Below are 21,654 nucleotides of genomic sequence, written 5' to 3'. Positions count from 1 at the left end.
ACAAGCACTTCACACAGTTTACAGCTAGACAGCCTGTTATTTACAACTGACTGAAGACATGAGGATTGTTTCTGTGGCTTTCAGTCTCTTCATAGGATTTTTCACAAAGAAGTGGTGCACTGAGCTCCTGTGGTTCTGATGTGTGACAACAGTGACTCAGTTCATTATGAAAACCTGTTGACAGAGTTGTTTATTACTTTTCTACAAAGGTTTTTAATGCGGCAGCAACATCAGTCCAAACTGTCATAGACACACTAGACTGACTTCACCATACCATGTGTTGTATAATTGCATTTATTTAAAAGATTTAAAGCTATAATAAAGTCAAAGTTAGATAGTTCACTGTATTCCAGTGAGTGGAATTTTGCTGTTGAACTTTGGCAACATGAAAAAATAGAATAAAAATGATATTATATTTATTTTATTCTAACAAAAGACAGAGGAGGGTTATCAGTTCTTAAACTTTCAATGTTTCTTTAACACCATCGTCAGAGGCAGCAGGTAACCGTCAGTCATAAAAACCAGGTGATCACTGACCTGTTGCATCAGTTGGACCGACGATATCACTGACTAAACTCAACAGCACTAAAACTACATGGAGGAACATCTAGCAGATAAAGAACCAGATAGTTCCTGTATGTACTGGAGAACATGGAGGAACATGAAACAGATAAAGAACCAGATAGTTCCTGTATGTACTGGAGAACATGGAGGAACATCTAGCAGATAGAGAACCAGATAGTTCCTGTATGTGCTGGCGAACATGGAGGAACATGAAGCAGATAAAGAACCAGATAGTTCCTGTACGTACTGGAGAACATGGAGGCACATCTAGCAGATAAAGAACCAGATAGTTCCTGTACGTACTGGAGAACATGGAGGCACATGAAGCAGATAAAGAACCAGATAGTTCCTGTACGTACTGGAAAACATGGAGGCACATGAAGCAGATAAAGAACCAGATAGTTCCTGTACGTACTGGAGAACATGGAGGCACATGAAACAGATAAAGAACCAGATAGTTCCTGTACGTATTGGAGAACATGGAGGCACATGAAGCAGATAAAGAATCAGATAGTTCCTGTACGTACTGGAGAACATGGAGGCACATGAAGCAGATAAAGAATCAGATAGTTCCTGTACGTACTGGAGAACATGGAGGCACATGAAGCAGATAAAGAACCAGATAGTTCCTGTACGTACTGGAGAACATGGAGGCACATGAAGCAGATAAAGAATCAGATAGTTCCTGTACGTACTGGAGAACATGGAGGCACATGAAGCAGATAAAGAACCAGATAGTTCCTGTACGTACTGGAGAACATGGAGGCACATGAAGCAGATAAAGAACCAGATAGTTCCTGTACATACTGGAAAACATGGAGGCACATGAAGCAGATAAAGAACCAGATAGTTCCTGTACGTACTGGAGAACATGGAGGCACATGAAGCAGATAAAGAATCAGATAGTTCCTGTATGTACTGGAGAACATGGAGGAACATGTGTTATGTCAGTGGAGTGTCTAACAGGACCCAAACGCAGGCACACAGACTCGCAGTCTCGGTTCAAAATACAGTCTTTATTAAAACAAACAAACAAAAGGTGGCACCTACAGTGTCTATTTCCTTCCAAGTCGGGAGGGCAACTCAACCAACTGGTGGCTCCGACTGGATAGTTCTGCAGCAGGAGCAGGAGCAAGAGGAACGGGAACGGGAACAGGAACAGACAGACGAAGGACGGACGGATGACAGACGGGTGACTGGCAGTCCTTGCGGTGTTTAGCAGAAACTCGCAGTGTCCAGGAGTAATGCACCGACAACCAGATGAGTGCAGGGGCAGGGTACATATAGTCCGGGGAGGTGATCAGGGAGATGCAGGTGGTGATCAGGGGAGAGTGGTAGCAGCTGCTGAGACCGGTGAGGGGCGTGGCCACGGGAGGTGAGAAGAGGAGGACACAGAACACATGGGGAAACAAAACAAACAGACAGGGGAATGACAGAAAACATGAGGAGAGGTGATTGGTGACAAAACAGAGGAGCAGACAGGAATCCTGACAATACCCCCCCCCCCTCAAAGGGAGCCTTTGGGCGACTAGACTGGGCTGGACCGGGCGGGAGGAGGGGGACCGGAGGAGGGACAGAGGACCACAACAACACAAGACATGAGTAGGGAAACCTAGGTGAACAGAGGACGGGCACAGGGCTGGACGGACTGGGGTGACCGCTCCGGAGGACGGCCATGGAGCAGGACGGGCTCGGGGGACCTCTCCGGAGGACGTCCATGGGGCAGGACGGGCTCGGGGAACCTCTCTGGAGGACGCCCACGGGGCAGGACGGGCTTGGGGGACCTCTCCGGAGGATGATGACGAGGCAGGGCCGGCTTGGGGGACCTCTCTGGACACATTGCCAGAGACCGGCCGGAGGTCGGAGCTGGAGGCGGGGCGTTGACCCAGTCGGAGACCTGAATGGGAGGCGGTGAGTCGACCCAATAGAGGCCGGAGCTGGAGGCGGGGCGTCGACCCACCTGGAGTGCGGAGCTAGAGGTGGGGCGTCAACGACCTGTCCAGCGACAGGAAACAGAGGAGCGGCACTACCGCTGAGTAGGCCACACTGTAGGAACCAGTGGACCAACTCCCTGGCCCGAATGGTGTCTGGATCGCTTGCCGGAGCTGCGGTGGTGAGAGAGCCAGTAGTGGCCAGAGAGTCTGTGGTGACTGACGGGGCTGTAGGCTTGCTCGTGGCGACTGATGGCTACAAGTCCAGAGGCCAGGGGCGTAGCAGGACCGGAGGACCGGTGACCCGAGCGTCGCCTCCTCCTGGGGTGGGTCCCAGAAGGCCAGGTGGGTTCCCTCAAACCCTGTCCCTCACAATGTCCAGAAGTAATGACAACCAGATGAGTGCAGGGGCAAGGTACATATAGTCCGGGGAGGTGATCAAGGAGATGCAGCACACCTGCAGGTGGTGATCAGGGGAGAGTGGTAGCAGCTGCTGAGACCGGTGAGGGGCGTGGCCACGGGAGGTGACAGGAGGCGGAGAGAGGAGGACACAGAACACATGGGGACACAAAACAAACAGACAGGGGAATGACAGAAAATATGAGGAGAGGTGATTGGGGACAAAACAGAGGAGCAGACAGGAATCCTAACAACATGAAGCAGATAAAGAACCAGATAGTTCCTGTACGTACTGGAGAACATGGAGGAACATTGAGAAGATAAAGAACCAGATAGTTCCTGGACGTACTGGAGAACATGGAGGAACATCTAGAAGATAAAGAACCAGATAGTTCCTGGATGTACTGGAGAACATGGAGGGACATCTAGAAGATAAAGAACCAGATAGTTCCTGGACGTACTGGAGAACATGAAGGACCATCTAGAAGATAAAGAACCAGATAGTTCCTGGACGTACTGGGGAGAATGTGGTGAATATTGGACTCAACTTGATTCAGTTACAATCTGTGTCGCAAACTGAATCAAGGCTCCGCTCGTCCCCAAAATTCAAAACACTGCTGGAACATAAAATCACTGCTAAATGAAATCACACGTTTTCATAGAGGTTTCCAACAACCGATAGAAAATTAATGTAGCTATGTAAATGGTTTTAAGAAGGAAAACACGTCTATAGAAACACAAACTCATCTTTTAACTACCTGCCAAACTTAATAAAAAAAAACACAATAATTAAATGTGGGTTTAACTCTAAAGTTCTTCTAACTTCTAGCAGAGAGAGAAGCAGGTGGTTCGGATCAGTCCCGCTGTGGGAGAGATGAGCTCCTCTCAGCCTTAGAGTGTTTTCATCAGCGGAAGCTCAAGTATTGGTTGCTTCATGAGCCCCCCCCTTTCCAGCATCCATCCAATCAGAGGCAGGAGCAGCCAGGCAGAGCTGCCAGTGTGAGGCTGCAGTCAGAAACAGAGCAGAGCCCTCTGCGTTAGCTCACCAGTCTCAGGTAGGTTCATGAACACAAACACAGACACACATCTAAAAGTTTACAGAGATTTTCCTTTGTCGGGGCGTGGATCCACACTGTGTAGATCCACGCTGCATTATCTGCTTCAGCTGCTGAGATGGGATCACGTCATGTGTTTGGTGTTGATGTGAATGGAGGGATGCTGCAAGCCTCAGCAGAGTTACTGGGTTGATAATATGCTGTATATCGACAGGCTGCAGTCATCCGTGTGTGTGTGTGTGTGTGTGTGTGTGTGTGTGTGTGTGTGTGTGTGTGTGTGTGTGTGTGTGTGTGTGTGTGTGTGTGTGTGTGTGTGTTTGGGGGGTAAACTGTCTTTGTGTGTGTGTGTTTGTGTGTGTGTGTGTGTGTGTGTGTGTGTGTGTGTGTGTGTGTGTGTGTGTGTGTGTGTGTGTGTGTGTGTGTGTGTGTGTGTTTGGTATGTTCATGATGATAGAAATAATCTGTTCAGTTTGGACCTGCATACTGATGTTAATGGATGAAACAGATACTTTTAAAGGGGCAGTTCACCTGCATGTGTACATTTTATCTGACTATTGTTTTCAGTCCTACAGTTTTATGTGGTTGGATTTGACCACATTATTTTCTGCAGTACATTCAGCCTTTAGCAGATACGCATTCCTGAGAAGCAGGACGTGATTTTTTTGTCGCTGACGATGTATGATGACTTATGGAGGCATCTTTTTGAAAAGAAGAGGAAAGAGAGGACATTTTTGTAATTGTGTGAAAATAGTTATGACACTTTTTACTGAGGAGGTTTTTGACATTTGATTTTTGTTTAATTTTGAATTGATAAGAGGATACATACAGAAGTATGATGGCGTCCACAGATTCAAATGTGTTTTAAATTCTGAGATATTTCTGTGATGTGCAAATTTATACGTTATCTTCATCTGTCACATGATTCTCTTGTCTATTAAGTCCATTCAAGCAGGGAACCATGTTGTGGAGGATATGTCAGTCAATCAGTCAGTCAATCCACGTTAGCAGGAAATAAAGTGAATAAAGGGTATGGCTGACGTTATTGCAGTCTTTCACTCTATTTAGTCTGTGGCTCTCAAGTCCAAACTGAGGATTTAAATCTTTGAAACCACCTCGCAAATAAATAGTTTCAGTTCTGAAAAGCATTCGTATTTTCCCACTGGAGTTTTTATCTAACGTTACTTTAACAGGAGGAAATACTGCATTTGGTTTTTCGCGGCCGATTAATCCACGTTTACCGTTGGAGAATTTCCGGGCAACAGGACAGTGAATGTGGGACTGAGTCTAAATAAACTACACTAGTGTGTGAATGAATGAACATGTGACCTGATCTGTTCTTCAGCAGGATGATGTGGTCCTATAAGATCTGTCAGGATGATGTGGTTCTATAAGATCTCTGTCAGGATGATGTGGTCCTATAAGATCTGTCAGGATGATGTGGTCCTATAAGATCTGTCAGGATGATGTGGTTCTATAAGATCTGTCAGGATGACGTGGTTATATTCAATTCAATTCAACTTTATTTATATAGCGCCAAATCACAACACAGGTTATTTCATGGCACTTAACACATTAAAGTCCTTACAGCAAGACTTTACATTATACAGAGAAACCCAACAATTCAACAATTCCCACATAAGCTAGGAGGGAAAAACCTCCTCTTTAAGGGAGAAAAACCTCCAACAGAGGGAAGAAAAACTCCCTTTAACAGGAAGAAACCTCTGACAGAACCAGGATCAGAGGTGGGCGGAGCATCTGTTAACAGAACCAGGATCAGAGGTGGGCAGAGCATCTGTTAACAGAACCAGGAACAGAGGTGGGCAGAGCATCTGTTAACAGAACCAGGCTAGAGTTGTAGCAGAGATACTGCAGTGTTTTCTACCAGATGATCCACTAGTGTGGGACTAAGATCAACGTAGATGTCTTCCACTGCTTTAACACACGGCATCGAAGAGGATAAACATGTAACTGCTTCCTTAAACTTGGCCACGGCATCATCAGACAAACATCTGCTCTGATGGGATTTATTCCCACATGCTGTCCTCCATTATTGGAACTTCACATGTTAATAAAAAGTGGTCTGACAGAACAGGGTTTTGAGGAAATACGATGAAATGTGTACTTTCCGTGTGCCAGCAGCAGATGGAGGGAGTGGTTACCACGGTGACGGGGTTTATTTACATGCTGAGAGCCAATAGAGTGGAATAATAAGCTGAAAGTAGAGCTGAGGCTGTCGTTCTATCATCACGTTACCTGAACTCAGCACCAAATCATAAAAGTCACAGTTCAGGTAGAAAATGTGAATCAGGACCAGCTGGGCGACAAACAACAACTAATACTAATAATAATAAACAATAAATAAACAACTAATACTACTAATAATAAACAATGAATAAACAACAACTAATATAATCGGTTCTGTGTTTTCCAGTTCGGTCAGCGACTCAGAGTCTGAATTTCAAATGAACAACGAAGTTCAGGTCTCCAATTAATTGATAAGCTTGAGTGGAAGATTGCTGCCGCTCCTCCTCCTCCGTCTCCTTCTCCTCCTCCTCCTCCTCTTTGGCCACAATCTCTAGGAATATGATAATGAATATGACTGGGAGGAGTTGCTTCATTAATCCTACCATATTCTTCCTGTTGCAGCCAGGTCTCTGTGAGACAGAGTAAATCAATCTGATGATCAGTTATCAAGTCATTTACTAACAGAGATTTAGACCAGAGAGATCTCATATTTAATAGTCCGCTTTTAATTGTCAGATTTTTTTTATCCATTAATTTGGTAGGATCAAATTTTATTACAGTTTTATAGATACATCTTTTGTTGAGTTTGTTAAATGGTGTTGTGGGAACAGACACAATCTCTATGGGATGTTGTGTTATGGGTGATTGACAGCTCTAAAGAAGCCGAGCAGCTATCAGACTGCAGCTCTACGTGATGAGATGTTGAGTTAAGAGATGTCATGTTTCTAGAAAGAAGAGTTGCACCATCCAAAGTAGGAAGAATCCGTCTCTCTGGATCCGACCAGGTTTCCCTAGAAAGTGTTCCAGTTATCAATGAAGCCCACATTGTTAGTGGGACACCAGCTGGAAGACCAGCGGGGTGACGACATGCGGCTCAACATGACATCACTGGTCCAATGAGGAAAGAAGCAATCTGGAGAAAACTACAGATGGATGGATGGATGGATGGATGGATGGATGATGGATGATGGATGATGGATGGATGATGGATGATGGATGGATGATGGATGGATGGATAATTGATGATGGATAATGGATGATGGATGGATGGATGATGGATGATGGATGGATGGATGGATGGATGATGGATGGATGGATAATTGATGATGGATAATGGATGATGGATGATGGATGGATGATGGATAATGGATGATGGATGATGGATGGATGGATGAATGGATGGATGATGGATGATGGATGGATTGATGGATGGATGGATGGATGATGGAAGGATGATGGATGATGGATGGATGGATGGATGGATGGATGGATGGATGGATGGATGGATGGATGGATAAATGATGATGGATAATTGATGATGGATGGATGGATGATGGATGGATGATGGATGATGGATAATGGATGATGGATGGATGGATGATGGATGGATGGATGGATAATTGATGATGGATAATGGATGATGGATGATGGATGATGGATGATTGATGATGGATAATGGATGATGGATGGATGGATGGATGGATGATGGATGGATGGATGGATAATTGATGATGGATAATGGATGATTTATGGATGGATGGATGGATGGATGGATGGATGGATGGATGGATGGATGGATGGATGGATGGATGGATGGATGGATGGATGGATGGATGGATGGATGGATGGATGGATGGATGGATGGATGATGGATGATGGATGTATGGATGATGGATGATGGATGATTGATGATGGATGATGGATGGATGATGGGTGGATGGAAGGATGATGGATGGATGGATGGATGGATGGGTGGATGGAAGGATGATGGATGGATGGATGGATGGATGGATGGATGGATGGATGGATGGATGGATGGATGGATGGATGGATGGATGGATGGATGGATGGATGGATGGATGGATGGAAGATGGTTGGATGGATGATGGCTGATGTTGGATGGATAATGGATGGATGGATGATGGATGATGGAAGCATGAATGATGGATGGATGGAAGGATGATGGATGATGGGTGGATAGAAGTATGATGGATGATGGATGATAGTTGGATGGATGGATGGATGATGGATGGATGATGGGTGGATGGAAGGATGATGGATGGATGGACGTATGATGGATGATGGATGGATGATGGAAGGATGGATGATGGATGGATGGAAGGATGATGGATGATGAGTGTGTGTGTGTGTGTGTGTGTGTGTGTGTGTGTGTGTGTGTGTGTGTGTGTGTGTGTGTGTGTGTGTGTGTGTGTGTGTGTGTGTGTGTGTGTGTGATTGTATGGATGTGTGTGTGTGTGTGTGTGTGTGTGTGTGTGTGTGTGTGTGTGTGTGTGTGTGTGTGTGTGTGTGTGTGTGTGTGTGTGTGTGTGTGTGTGTGAGAGAGTGTGTGCATGTGTGTGAGTATGTGAGTGCGTGTGAGTGTGTGTGTGTGTGTGTGTGTGTGTGTGTGTGTGTGTGTGTGTGTGTGTGTGTGTGTGTGTGTGTGTGTGTGTGTGTGTGTGTGTTTGTGTGAGTGTGAGTGTGTGAGTGTGTGCGTGTTAGTGTGTGTGTGAGTGTGTTTGTGTTTGTGCTCTGATTAATAAAGGTATTCTTTGATTAGGAACCAGTCGTCTGATGTCGTGGTGATTCAGCCTCAGGTGAAATCAAAGAAGTGTATTTGATGAAATGGGACTGTCAATCATTTCTTTAATCATTATCTGATGTCACATTTTGAGCTCTGGTAAGGAAGAAACAGAATGTCTTCTTTTTATTTGAGATTTTCCCGTGTGGACATTCACTCAAATGTGGGTAAATGTGCTGAATTCATGGCATTGTGTTTAGTTGCTGTATTGAAACAAGCTGCTGTGATGAGACTTCTTTACATTCACATGTTGCTGCGGTGAAGCTGCCACATCAGGCTGTCAGAGTGATACGTCCTGTATTCCTGTAACCTGCTGCAGTTAACTCACACCGAGATGATTATATTCATTTGTGTGCCATTCAAGCTTTGTCACAAAATCATCTGCAGCTGAAACTGTGACGGCGGTTTCGGCCTCTGGGTGCACGCCTGGGCGTCAGGAATGTGCCGACGGTGACTGTTCCAAAGACAGATGTGGAGAAAGAGGAAGGCGAAAGGATTAGACACCTCGAGGCTGCCAGTATTTGATGTTTGGAGTCAGCAGCTGGGTATCCTGTTAAATACTCTTAGCTCTGCCGTGAAAAGAGCTCTCAGTCCGTGGTGAGCTGCAGCTTCATGACCTCAGCTGAGTGAGGACAAGGATTCAACCAGAGCTTTCAGCAGAAGAAATACCAACACTCATTTTAATGTAGTGAGTCCACAGCACAACTCCTCCGAACAGACATATCACAGCTCATTTAGCATCAAAGCACTTCTATAGACACACTCTGTTGGGATGGCGCGTAAAATCTAAATGAAAACAGAATGTGATGATTTGTAAATCATGTAAACTCATATTTAATTTAAAATAGACCAAAGACAACATATCAAATGTTGAAACTGAGATATTTTATTGTTTTATAAAAAATATCTTCTCATTGTGAATCTGATGTCAGCAACACATCTCCATAAAGTTGTTCCAGGATCATGTTCACCACTGAGCTGCATCACCTCCTCTTTTAACAACACTCCGACATTGTCTTGATGGTCCCTCTCCTCTTTAACCTGGAGGATGCAGCGTCCATGATTTCCAAACAGAATCTCAGATTGTGATCCATCAGACCTCAGGACAGTTTTCCACTTCACCTCAGTCCATCTTCAATGATCTCGGTCCAGAGAAGGCAGCGGTGTTTCTGGATCATGTTTCTATCTGGTTTCTTCTTTGGAGAGTTTTAACATCATTTGTGGACGCAGCGATGAACTGTGTTCACAGACGATGGTTTTCACAAGTGTTCCTGAGCCCATGCAGTGATTTCCACTCCAGAATCGTAGTCTGTTGTCTGTTGTCACGCTGTAGGTTTATTGTCTTTACGTATCTTGTCAGTGGTCAGTTAGTCCAACAGGAGACTGCTCTGTTTGAAAAGGAGCAGCAGGTCATCTCATATACTGGTGCATTGAACTGATTAGAGGGACTCAATGATCCTGGAAACAGAAGTGGATGATTTGAAGACCAATTTTAGATAAATGTTCCATATTTTAATAAAAATGTTGTAAATTCATCTTGATCTGTAAACTCTTGATGCATTAAATGCCTTCTAAGTTAGCACATAAAGAAACATACATTTTATTTAAAGGCTACAGTTTATAGGAAGTAACAGGATTTCCTGCAGTGAGCTCAGACTACAGCCAGTTAAACCAAATGTAACACTGCAATCAGTCACTTTTAAATGAACCTACTTATCTGTGGCTGCACTGGTGCTCAGGACTGGTTGCATTTAAAATGTCCTTGCATTGTTTTTGTTCTTGCTGTTCCTGAACATCTTTATTGTGTTTTGTGTGAATTGCATTAATAATAAGTTCTGTAGACATATGGGAGGAAGTGTCTAAGTCAAAACAGAAATATTGTTTCTGTTTATGATTTCAGTGAACCACATGATCTGCACTCACAGTGGGTCCAAACGTCTGAGACGGCTACTGAAAATACAATTAAAAGTTTAAAGTTCTTTTACATTTCATAAAAATTTATAATATTGTCCAGTCTGCCTTTAGTTCAGTGTTACACTGAAATGTGTCCCCATCAGATTCTGGGACCTTTAATGTTGGTTAGTTTTAATCAGGAGGAGTGAGGGGATGAAGTCCGCTTCATCTGGAACAAAACGAAGAGACAGTCTGCGCGTGTGCATGTGTGTGTAGTTCTATAGAGAACTCATTGTGGAGTGAACAAAGATCTAAAAGTCTTATGTGTCCAGAACTCGAACTGTAAACAAAGAGCTGCCAACATCAGCAGTGTTCTGCGATCTGCATTTTGTATACCAGTGTTCTGTGTTCTAGTGTTCTGTTTTCTGTTCTAGTGTTCTGTGTTCTCGTGTTCTGTATTCTGTGTTCTGGTGTTCTGTGTTCTGTGTTCTAGTGTTCTGCGTTCTGGTGTTCTGTGTTCTAGTGTTCTGTATTCTGTGTTCTGTGTTCTAGTGTTCTGTGTTCTAGTGTTGTAATGTTCTGTGTTCTAGTGTTCTGTGTTCTAGTGTTCTAGTGTTGTGTTCTTGTGTTCTAGTGTCCTGTGTTCTAGTGTTCTGTGTTTCTGTGTTCTAGTGTTCAAGTGTTCTGTGTCCTGTGTTCCAGTGTTTTGTGTTGTAGTGTTCTGTGTTCTAGTGTTGTGTGTTCTAGTGTTTTGTGTTCTATGTTCGAGTGTTCTGTGTTCTGTGTTCTAGTGTTGTGTTCTAATGTTCTGTGTTCTAGTGTTCTGTGTTCTAGTGTTCTGTGTATTCTAGTGTTCTCTGTTCTAGGTTTCTGTTCTATGTTCTACTATTCTGTGTTCTAGTGTCTAGTGTTCTGTGTTTTGTGTTCGAATGTTCTAGTGTTCTGTGTCCTAGTTGTAGTGTTCTGTGTCATACTGTTCTAGTGTTTTAATGTTCTGTGTTCTGTTTTCTGTGTTCTAGTGTTCTAGTGTTCTGTGTTCTGTTTTCTGTGTTCTAGTGTTCTGTGTCCTAGTGTTACATTACATTACATTACTGTGGTGGTGGGGTGTGGTTAGCTCAGCTGCAGGGGGTAGAGAGTGGGAGGAGTGGTTCAGGGAATGGTGCCAGGAAGGGGTAATGAGCACAGCTGAGCCAAATACGAACTGATGAGCACAGCTGAGCGGAGGATCCAGCAACCGGGGGCGGCTCAGGCCCTGTCAGAACCCCCAGGTTCACCAATCCCACGGGTCCGGCCGGTCCCGGCACCCTTCCCAACCTGCAGGGGGTTCCTCAACCGCCAGGGCAGCAGTGTTGGAGGTGTGGGCAGCCCGGACACTGCCAGAGGGAATGTCCGTTAATGGAAGCGGGACAGACGGTTCGTGTTGCCAGCCCTCCAACACCCTCCCCCGGTCCAGGAGTGACGTATCAGGCGATGGTGGATTCAGGCTGTATGCAGTCTCTGATCCACCAGAGCCTGGTTCGGACCAGGGCATTGGTGGATGCATCGTGGGTGAGAATTAAGTGTGTGCATGGGGATGTTCACGATTATCCAGTGGTGGATGTAGAAATTAGTTATGGGGGGAAAAAAACATAAAGTGAAGGCTGCGGTTAGCTCCCGCCTTACGCACCCCCTAATCTTGGGGACAGATTGGCCCGGGTTTCATAAATTAATGGGGCAGTGTACTGGGGTGCGTTCACGACTGGCAGAGACATGCGGGATGTGTGCTGTGCTCAGCGGTGACGCTCCTCTGGAGACTCCGCCGGTTCCCGAATTACGCTCCATGGAGGATTTTCCACTTGAGCAGTCTCGGGACGATACTCTACGCTTCGCCTTTGATCAAGTGATAAGAATTGATGGTCAGCTGGTGCACCCTGACGCAGCGCTGTCATACCCGCACTTCTCATTGATTAGGGACAGACTGTATAGAGTGAGTCGTGACACTCAAACAGGTCAAGAAAACACCCAGTTGTTGGTGCTGAAAAGCTGTCGGGAAATGATTTTCCAGGCGGCTCACTATAACCCGATGGCTGGCCACATGGGATATGATAAAACTCTGGACCGAATAATGGCCCCGGTTTTACTGGCCGGGCATCCGGGGGGATGTGTGCCGTTGGTGTGCATCTTGCCCGGAGTGTCAGCTGGTAAACCAGCCGGCCATTCCGAGGGCGCCTTTACATCCACTACCCTTGATGGAGGTCCCATTCAAACATATTGGCATGGACCTCATCGGGCCAATTCACCGGAGTGCACGCGGATATCGCTTTGTGTTAGTCCTAGTGGATTACGCAACACGATATCCCGAGGCAGCGCCATTGCGCAGCATTTCGGCAAAGAGTGTTGCGCAGGCTCTGTTTCAGGTCATCTCCCAAGTCGGTATCCCTAAAGAGATTCTGACTAACCAGGGCACCCAGTTCATGTCGCGAACACTGAGAGAACTTTATGGATTACTGGGCATTAAGTCTATTCGGACCAGTGTTTATCACCGACAGACTGACGGGTTTGTGGAGCGTCTGAATAAGACTTTAAAATCCATGATTCGTAAATTTATACACGACGATGGACGTAATTGGGATAAATGACTTGATCCTCTGTTGTTTGCAGTGCAGGAGGTCCTCCAGGCCTCGACGGGATTTTCTCTCTTTGAACTGCTGTTTGGCAGGAAACCACGAGGGGTGCTCGACCTGCTTAAGGAAAACTGGGAGGAAGGTCCGAGCTCCAGCAAAAGTGAAATTCAAAACGTCCTGGACCTGCGAGCAAAACTCCACACACTGGGTCAGATGTCACGGGAGAATTTTCTCCAGGCCCAGGAAGGTCAACAACGGCTGTACAACAGAGGGGCCAAGCTGTATAGAGTGAGTCGTGACAGTCAGACAGGACAGAAAAACACCCAGTTGTTGGTGCCGAAAAGCCTCTGGGAAATTATTTTCCCGATGGCTGGTCACATGGGATATGAAAAAACACTGCACCGGATAATGACCCGATTTTATTGGCCGGGGATCCGGGGGGGATGTGCGCCGTTGGTGTGCATCCTGCCCAGAGTGTCAATTGGTAAACCAGCCGGCCATTCCGAGGGTGCCTTTGCGTCCTCTACCTTTAATGGAGGTCCCATTTGAACGAATTGGCATGGACCTCATCGGGCCATTTCACCGGAGCGCACGGGGATATTGTTTTGTGTTCGTTCTGGTGGATTACGCAACACAATATCCTGAGGCAGTGCCGTTGCACAGCATTTCGGCAAAGAGTGTTGCGCAGGCTCTGTTTCAGGTCATCTCCCGAGTTGGAATCCCGAAAGAGATTCTGACTGACCAGGGCACCTCGTTCATGTCACGAACACTGAGAGAACTTTATGGATTACTGGGCATTAAGTCTATTCGTACCATTAGGACAGACTAACGGGCTTGTGGAGCTTCTGAATAAGACTTTAAAATCCATGATTCGTAAATTTATACACGACGATGAACGTAATTGGGATAAATGGCTTGATGCTCTGTTGTTTGCAGTGCGGGAGGTCCCCCAGGGCTCGACGGGATTTTCTCCCTTTGAACTGCTGTTTGGCTGGAAACCACGAGGGGTGCTCGACCTGCTTAAGGAAAACTGGGAGGAAGGTCCGAGCTCCAGCAAAAGTGAAATTCAAAACGTCCTGGACCTGCGAGCAAAACTCCACACACTGGGTCAGATGTCACGTGAGAATTTGCTCCAGGCCCAGGAACGTCAACAATGGCTGTACAACAGAGGGGCCAAGCTGAGGCAATTCACACCGGGAGAAAAGGTACTTGTATTGCTTCCTTCTTCCAGCTGAAAACTCCTCGCCAAGTGGCAAGGGCCCTTCGTGGTCACACGGCAAGTAGGTGATGTCGACTATGAGGTGGTGCGGTCTGACAGGGGCGGAGCTACACAGCTCTACCACCTCAACCTCTTAAAAGCATGGAGAGAGGCGGAGTCTGTTTCTCTGGTGTCCGCGGTATCTGAGAGAGAGGAGCTGGGGCCAGAGGTTCCAAAGTCCACCAATCCTGCCTCACTCCCTTTCGACGCCCATCTCTCCGGGACCCAGAGAACAGACGTTGCCAAGTTGCAGAAGCAGTTTTCTGATGTGTTCTCCCTCCTGCCAGGTTGCAAGAACCTCATAGTGCACAACATTGAGACATCTCCAGATGTGACGGTGCAGTCGCGACTCTACAGGCTACCTGAACACAAGAGAAAAATTGTTCAGAGAGAATTGGCGGCTATGCTGGAGATGGGGGTAATAGAAGTGTCCAACAGTGCCTGGTGTAGCCCCATTGTTCTGGTTGTCAAGAAGGATGGATCTATTCGGTTCTGTGTGGACTATCGCAGGGTGAATGATGTGTCACGATTTGATGCGTACCCAATGCCCCGGGTCAACGAACTCCTGGACCGGCTGGGCATTGCACGTTTCTTCACGACACTGGATTTAACCAAGAGCTACTGGCAGATTCCTCTCTCGCCAGAGTCTAAGGGAAAAACGGCCTTCTCTACTCCGTTTTGATTATACTAATTCACCACACTTCCCTTTGGGTTGTTCGGTGCCCCGGCCACTTTCCAACGCCTCATGGACCGGGTGCTGCGTCCGCACGCTGCATATGCGGTCGCCTACCTGGATGATGTCATCATCCACAGCATCACCTGGACGGAGCATGTGCAGCGGGTGGGCGCAGTGCTGGAGTCCCTGAGGCAGGCTGGGCTCACCGCCAACCCAGGGAAGTGTGCAGTTGGACGGAGGGAGGTACAGTATCTGGGGTACCACTTGGGCGGGGGGCAGGTGCGCCCTCAGGTGGACAAGACGGCGGCTGTCCGCAGCCCAAAACAAAAAAAGAGGTGAGGCGGTTTTTGGGGCTGGCGGGGTATTACAGGCGGTTTATCCCGGGCTTCGCGGAACTGACCAGCCCTTGACTGACCTGACCCGGAAAGGTGCCTCAGATCCGGTCCAGTGGACGGAGCAGTGCCAGTGGGCGGTTGAGAAGGTAAAACAGGCTCTCTGTGGGGAACCACTTCTTCACACCCCTAACTTCTCTCTCCTCTTTACTCTGCAGACTGATGCGTTGAACAGAGGGCTGGGGGCTGTTTTGTCCCAGGAGGTGCGGGGGGTGGACCGCCCTGTTGTGTACATCAGCCGGAAGCTATCGGAAAGGGAGGCCAGGTACAGCACAGTGGAGAAGGAGTGCCTGGCCATCCGGTGGGCGGTCGACTCCCTGCGGTACTACCTGCTGGGACGCTCATTCACCCTCTGTTCGGACCACGCTCCGCTCCAGTGGCTCCACCGCATGAAGGATACCAACGCTCGGATCACTCGGTGGTATCTGGCGTTACAGCCTTTCAACTTCAAGGTGATCCATAGGCCGGGGGCGCAGATGACTGTGGCCGACTTCCTCTCCCGCTCTCAGGGGGGAAGGGGGAGTAGGTTAGGCCAGATGGCTCCCCGGCCTAAGTCGGGCGGTGGGGGTATGTGGTGGTGGGGTGTGGTTAGCTCAACTGCAGGGGTTAGAGAGTGGGAGGAGTGGTTCAGGGAATGGTGCCGGGAAGGTGTAATGAGCACAGCTGAGCCGAATACGAACTGATGAGCACAGCTGAGCTGGATGTGGACTGATGAGCTCTCCCCTATAAAGGGAGCAGGAAGAAGGAGGCTGGAGGGGGAAGCGGTTGCACGAGGACATTGGTGTATGGGCCGGGAAAATAAAAGCATTTTACACCCGAACGTACGACTGAGCGTGTCATCTGTGTCCAGGAGAGACCCCGGTAGCACCAAGCTTGCTACAATTACATTTCATTTAGCTGACGCTTTTATCCAAAGCGACTTACAATAAGTTAATTTCAACCATGAGGGTTCAAACCAGAACAACAAGAATCAAGAAAATAAAATGTCTTCAAGAAAGCCAAACTACAAAGTTCTATCAGTAAGTGCCATTTTAAGTGCTACTAAAGTTCTACTGTTCAAGGTAAAGTCTGAAGAGGTGTGTTTTTAGTTTGCGGCGGAAGATGTACAGAATTTCTGCTGTCCTGATGTCGTTGGGGAGCTCATTCTACCATTTAGGAGCCAGGACAGCAAACAGACGTGATTTAGTAGAGTGTTTAGCTCAGTGAGGAGCAACAAGCCGATTGGTAGAAGCAGAGCGGAGGGAGCGGGCTGGGGTGTAGGGTTGGACCATGTCCTGGATGTAGCCTGGACCCGATCTGTTCACAGCACGGTACACAAGTACCAATGTTTTGAAATGGATGTGGGCGGCTACTGGTAACCAGTGAAGGGAGGAGGAGGAGCAGCAGCAGGAGGAGGAGGAGCGGAGTAGTGTGAGTGTATTTAGGAGGTTAAAGACCAGTCGAGCTGCGACATTCTGGATGAGCTGCAGAGGTCAGATGGTACTAACAGGTAGACCTGCCAGGAGGGAGTTACAGTAGTCTAGACGTGAGATGACCAGAACCTGGACCAGAGCCTGGACCAGAACCTGGACCATAGCCTGGACCATAGCCTGGACCAGAACCTGCACCTCCTTCTGAGTGAGAAGAGGACGTATTCTCCTGATGTTGTGCAGCATGTAGATACATGTTCCTGTGTTATAGTGTTCAGCGAGCGCATGTTCACATGTATAAATCAAGGATTGCAGTCAGTTATGGTTCAGCTAGTGACGAGCAATACTCGTGTGTGTGTGTGTGTATATGTATGTGTGGGTGTATGTGTGTAGGTGTAGGGGGGGTCTTAACTCATCTTCTCTGTGTGTAGGAGGACACTGTCCTGCAGTCTTACATAATACAAAACATAACGTCTTCTAATTCAGCTGATTCCATGTGTTTCCTCTCTGTAACAACCCACAAACACACATACACACAATCACAAACATACACATAAATACACACACTCACATATACTCATACACACAATCACAAACATGCACGTATACACTCGCACATATCTCTTCAGGAGGGTTTGATTCTTTTAACAACTTCATGGAGTGTTGTTGAACCAGCATTCTTCTTCTGTGGTGTTCATGATAACAATGAAGATGGTGATTATCAGGATGTTGACAAAAATCCATCTATCCATCATCAATACCCGCTTTATCCAGAACAGGGTCACTGGGGGCGGAGCCTATCCAAGCTCACTTTGGGCGAAGGCGGGGTTCACCTGGACAGGTCTCCTGTCCATCACAGGTCCAACACAGAGAGACAGAAACAAAGACCAGTCATTCACTCCTACAGACACTTTGTTAACCCGGAGAGAACCCACGCAGGCACACGGAGAACATGCAGACTCCACACAGGAAGGTTCCACACGGAGAACATGCAGACTACAAACAGGAAGGTTCCACACGGAGAACCTGCCAACTCCAGAATGGTCATTTAGAAATTGAAAGATAGTTGTATATCCAAAATCACATCTGAGGACTCCAAGGTTCCAAAGACAACAGATCCTGCTGAGTTGAAGTGAGGATACAGTGACATCATTGATTCGTGTCCACAGAGCTGCTCAGCAGTGCTTTTAGAAAACGTTCAGTTCTCCTCCTTCCTCCCAGATAACTAACATGTGTTCTCCTTCTCTCATTTTCTCTCAGAAAGCTACTCTGCAGCATAGAGCGGCAGATGGAGAAGGACTGAACGAAGGTTGCAGCACAACTGAGAATCACAACTCCATCTCTGTCACCATGGAAACAACTGAACAATCAAAGCTGATGATGGATTGTGAAGGGGAGGTCGCTGAGGCTGATTCACCTGAGCAGATCTGTTTAGTTTCAGGTTCCCCGGAGGGAAAGATAACGCTCAGCACTTTATTAACTGACATACCAACCGGCATCACTGAGACCGACAAGCTTCACGGCACCGAGGCCGGTGATTGGACCGACATGACCCATCAGAATAACAAGGACGCTTTGATTCCAGAACCAGGACATGAAGTGCTCAACAGAAATGAGTCGGTCACCTCATCTGTGTCCAACACTCTCTCCAGTGTTGACAGTGTTTACGAGAACGAGACCCAGAAGAGGCGGGACACACCAGAACAAGCACCCGAGCCAGGACCAGTCCCTGAACCAGAACAATACCCAGAACCAGAACCAGTCCCTGAACCAGAACAATACCCTGAACCAAAACCAGTCCCTGAACCAGAACAATTCCCTGAACCAGAACAATACCCTGAACCAGAACCAGGTCCTGAGCCAGAACAATTCCCTGAGCCAGTATCAATCCCTGAACCACAACAATACCCTGAGCCAGAACCAGTCCCTGAACCACAACAATACCCTGAGCCAGACCCAGTCCCTGAACCAGAACAATATCCTGAACCAGAACCAGTCCCTGAACCAGAACAATATCTTGAACCAGAACCAGTCCCTGAACCAGAACAATACCCTGAACCAGAACAATACCCTGAACCAGACCCAGTCCCTGAGTCAGAACAATTCCCTGAACCAGAGCAGTACCCAGAGCCCATGGAAGACTTTGAGGTGGGGTACTATCCTGATCCAGAACCAGAGTTATATCCTGGTCCAGAGCCTGAGGCTGGTGACAATAATCTCAGAGATGCTGGATATGAAAATCTGGTAATATTCACAGATGAAGAGCATGAAGTCCTGTTTGAACCACCCATCACAGGGGAGTCCATATTAGAGCAGTGCATCCGAGAAGAGGCCATGTCAGATGGGTCCAACAACCCGGATGACATGGACGAGTGCCTGAGAGTTGAGATTGCAGCAGGTTCATCAGACAGTGAGACAGACGACAAATGGAGAACAATTTTCTCCTCTTCTATAAATAAAGAAGACGATGACTCCTATCTGGACAGCCTTCAGCTGAGTGCCCAGGAGCTCTTTGTCCAGAAAGTTGAGGTGACAGACTTTGACGAACAAGACAACAACTTTGAAGAGGTCCATTTTGAGGTTCCCCAAGTGGAAGCACTTCTGGAACAACCTGAGGACATGATCTATCCTACCAATCCACAAGAGGTGAAATATAACCCACTGGGCCTTCAAGGGTTGTCCAAAATATCTGAGGATGAGAGTGAAAATGGAAGAGATGCTAGTCAGAACCACACCAACATCAATGCAGATGCAAGCAAGAAGCTCCCCAAAGACTTCTGTGTGATACAGGAGACCAAGAGCGAGAATGTCAGTACAGAGCATGTGGATTTTCAGCTGGCTCGGAAACAGTGGCGGGAAATGGAGGAGCAAACCAAAAACAAGGTTGTCTTACCTACGACCAAGCAGCCCAGCTTTCACGGCAGCCACAGCTTCATGTACACACCAGTCCGCAACATCGAAAGAACTCAGAAGAAAGCACATGAACTGGAGAACTTAAATCTGACCGGGGATTACCCTCACACCCAGTTCAGCCCTTGCTCAGAGGATTCTGGCCTGGATGATTCCAGTTACAGGTCCCCATACGATGACCCAGAAACACCAGTAGAGAGGGAGATCCGCATGTCGATGGAGAGAGAGGAGAACTATAAAAGAGAGAGGGGCCTCTCTAAGATGGGAAAATCAACGGATTGTGCTCCGTCACGAAGTATTCCTAGATCCATGAGCACTCCGCTGACACCATCATTCATTATCACCTCCTCCCCCACCAAGGAACCGCTTAAACATGAAGTGTCAGCAAACAACGTTATCATCCTGGATCCTAGCAATGACTTCAGCCCCCGACCAGCCAACGAAAGCGCGGCAGCTCCGTGTGGTGAGTGGCGCTCCGAAGACAGCAGCTCCAACCTCATCATTCTAGAGACGTCCAATCTGATCATTCGCAGTGCCTCCGAGTTCTCCCTCAACAAAGCCTGTGAGCAGCCCCAGGAAAAGATGTTCTTGAATAACCCTTTTTTCAAGCTGCGTTCAAGAAGCTCAATCTCCCTGGTTGACGAAGAGATTAAGATGGTGAAACAAAGAGAAGAGGAGCTGAGGAAAGAGAGGGCCAACCTGTACACCAAAGACAGGTTCAGCACAGAGAGGGGCGCCAATCGCATGGACACTTTGGCTTTCGCTAATTCAGGTATTTCAATTTTCTTTTTAATTCTATTTATATACTGTAGGTACCAAATAAGTTACTTACAACACTGTACACATTTTTACTTGTGTGTAAGAGTGAATGCTGTTCTTTTGTCTTTGTTATTAGTTGATGTACCAGTGAAGTGTAAGTCCTCTCCATCGTCACCAATGAAACAAACCTACAGGATGGACCGCTCGGCTTTATCCTGCGATCACAGAGTAAGTTCTTCTTCAAACACTTTCTTTTCTTCTTTCAGTCTTAGTTAGGTTGTTTAGTATCTACTGTCTTGAGTCCAACCTGTCTTAATTTAAAAGAAGAAAAAAGACAGAAATTAAGGAAAACTCTGAACAGCAAGATCACCATGTGAAACTGATTTGCTTATCTCACCTTTAGTGTAATAACCTGAGAGAGGAGGTGGAGGAGAGAGAAGAGGTGCTTTGAAAGCAGGTAAACAGTTGGTTGTCTTTCAGTTTCCAGAGGTCTACTCAGGAGGAAGACGAAAGAGTGCCATGGCTCTGCGCTGGGAGGCGGGCGAGTTTACAAAAAATGACTGAAGAGGAAGTCAACAGTTAGCAGCTGTCAGTGTTCTTCTCATTCAATGTTTCATGTTGTGACATAACCTGAATAACTCTGCTTCTGTGATGCTTTGGGCAAATAACGAGAATGTATGTGGCCACATTAGTCTGAACAAAGTCCACTGAGAACTGACACACAAAGTCTTCTACTATACTTTGAGTATACAGTGAACCCTCGCTATAACGCGGTTCACCTTTCACGGTCTCGCTGCTTCACGGATTTGCATCGTGCATTGAAATCACATTACGACTATATGTAACGTAGATATATTTAATGTCCAGTTCTATCTATTTCAATTGTAAAATAAAGGTTACTACTTCACGGATTTCGCCTATCACTGTTTCTATTTGGAACGTAACCCCCGCGAAAAACGAGGGTTCACTGTACATAAGAA

General features: G+C 46.9%; 1 protein-coding gene across 2 annotated transcripts in view; it reads left to right on the top strand.

The window, feature by feature from the left end:
• The window catches only part of palmdb (palmdelphin b), a 67,896-nt gene extending 46,650 nt beyond the window's left edge, over positions 1-21,246 (top strand). The window contains exons 6-8 of one of the 2 annotated variants that reach the window (XM_069725430.1): positions 18,266-20,687; positions 20,811-20,902; positions 21,155-21,246. In XM_069725430.1, coding sequence (XP_069581531.1) covers positions 18,266-20,687; positions 20,811-20,902; positions 21,155-21,238 — 2,598 coding nt within the window. In that variant the 3' untranslated portion in view covers positions 21,239-21,246. Of the gene's footprint in view, positions 1-18,265; positions 20,688-20,810; positions 20,903-21,077 lie in introns of both variants that reach the window. The other variant, XM_069725431.1, reaches the window with a different exon arrangement.
• The last annotated feature ends 408 nt before the right edge of the window (positions 21,247-21,654 follow it).

The sequence above is a fragment of the Brachyistius frenatus genome, unplaced genomic scaffold, assembly GCF_029030835.1.
Source record: "Brachyistius frenatus isolate BFR_SWC_R1_liver_20210118 unplaced genomic scaffold, ASM2903083v1 Contig_423, whole genome shotgun sequence".
Taxonomy (NCBI): domain Eukaryota; kingdom Metazoa; phylum Chordata; class Actinopteri; family Embiotocidae; genus Brachyistius; species Brachyistius frenatus.
Note: the sequence above shows the minus strand (reverse complement) of the source record. Positions and strands in the feature narration are given on the sequence as shown.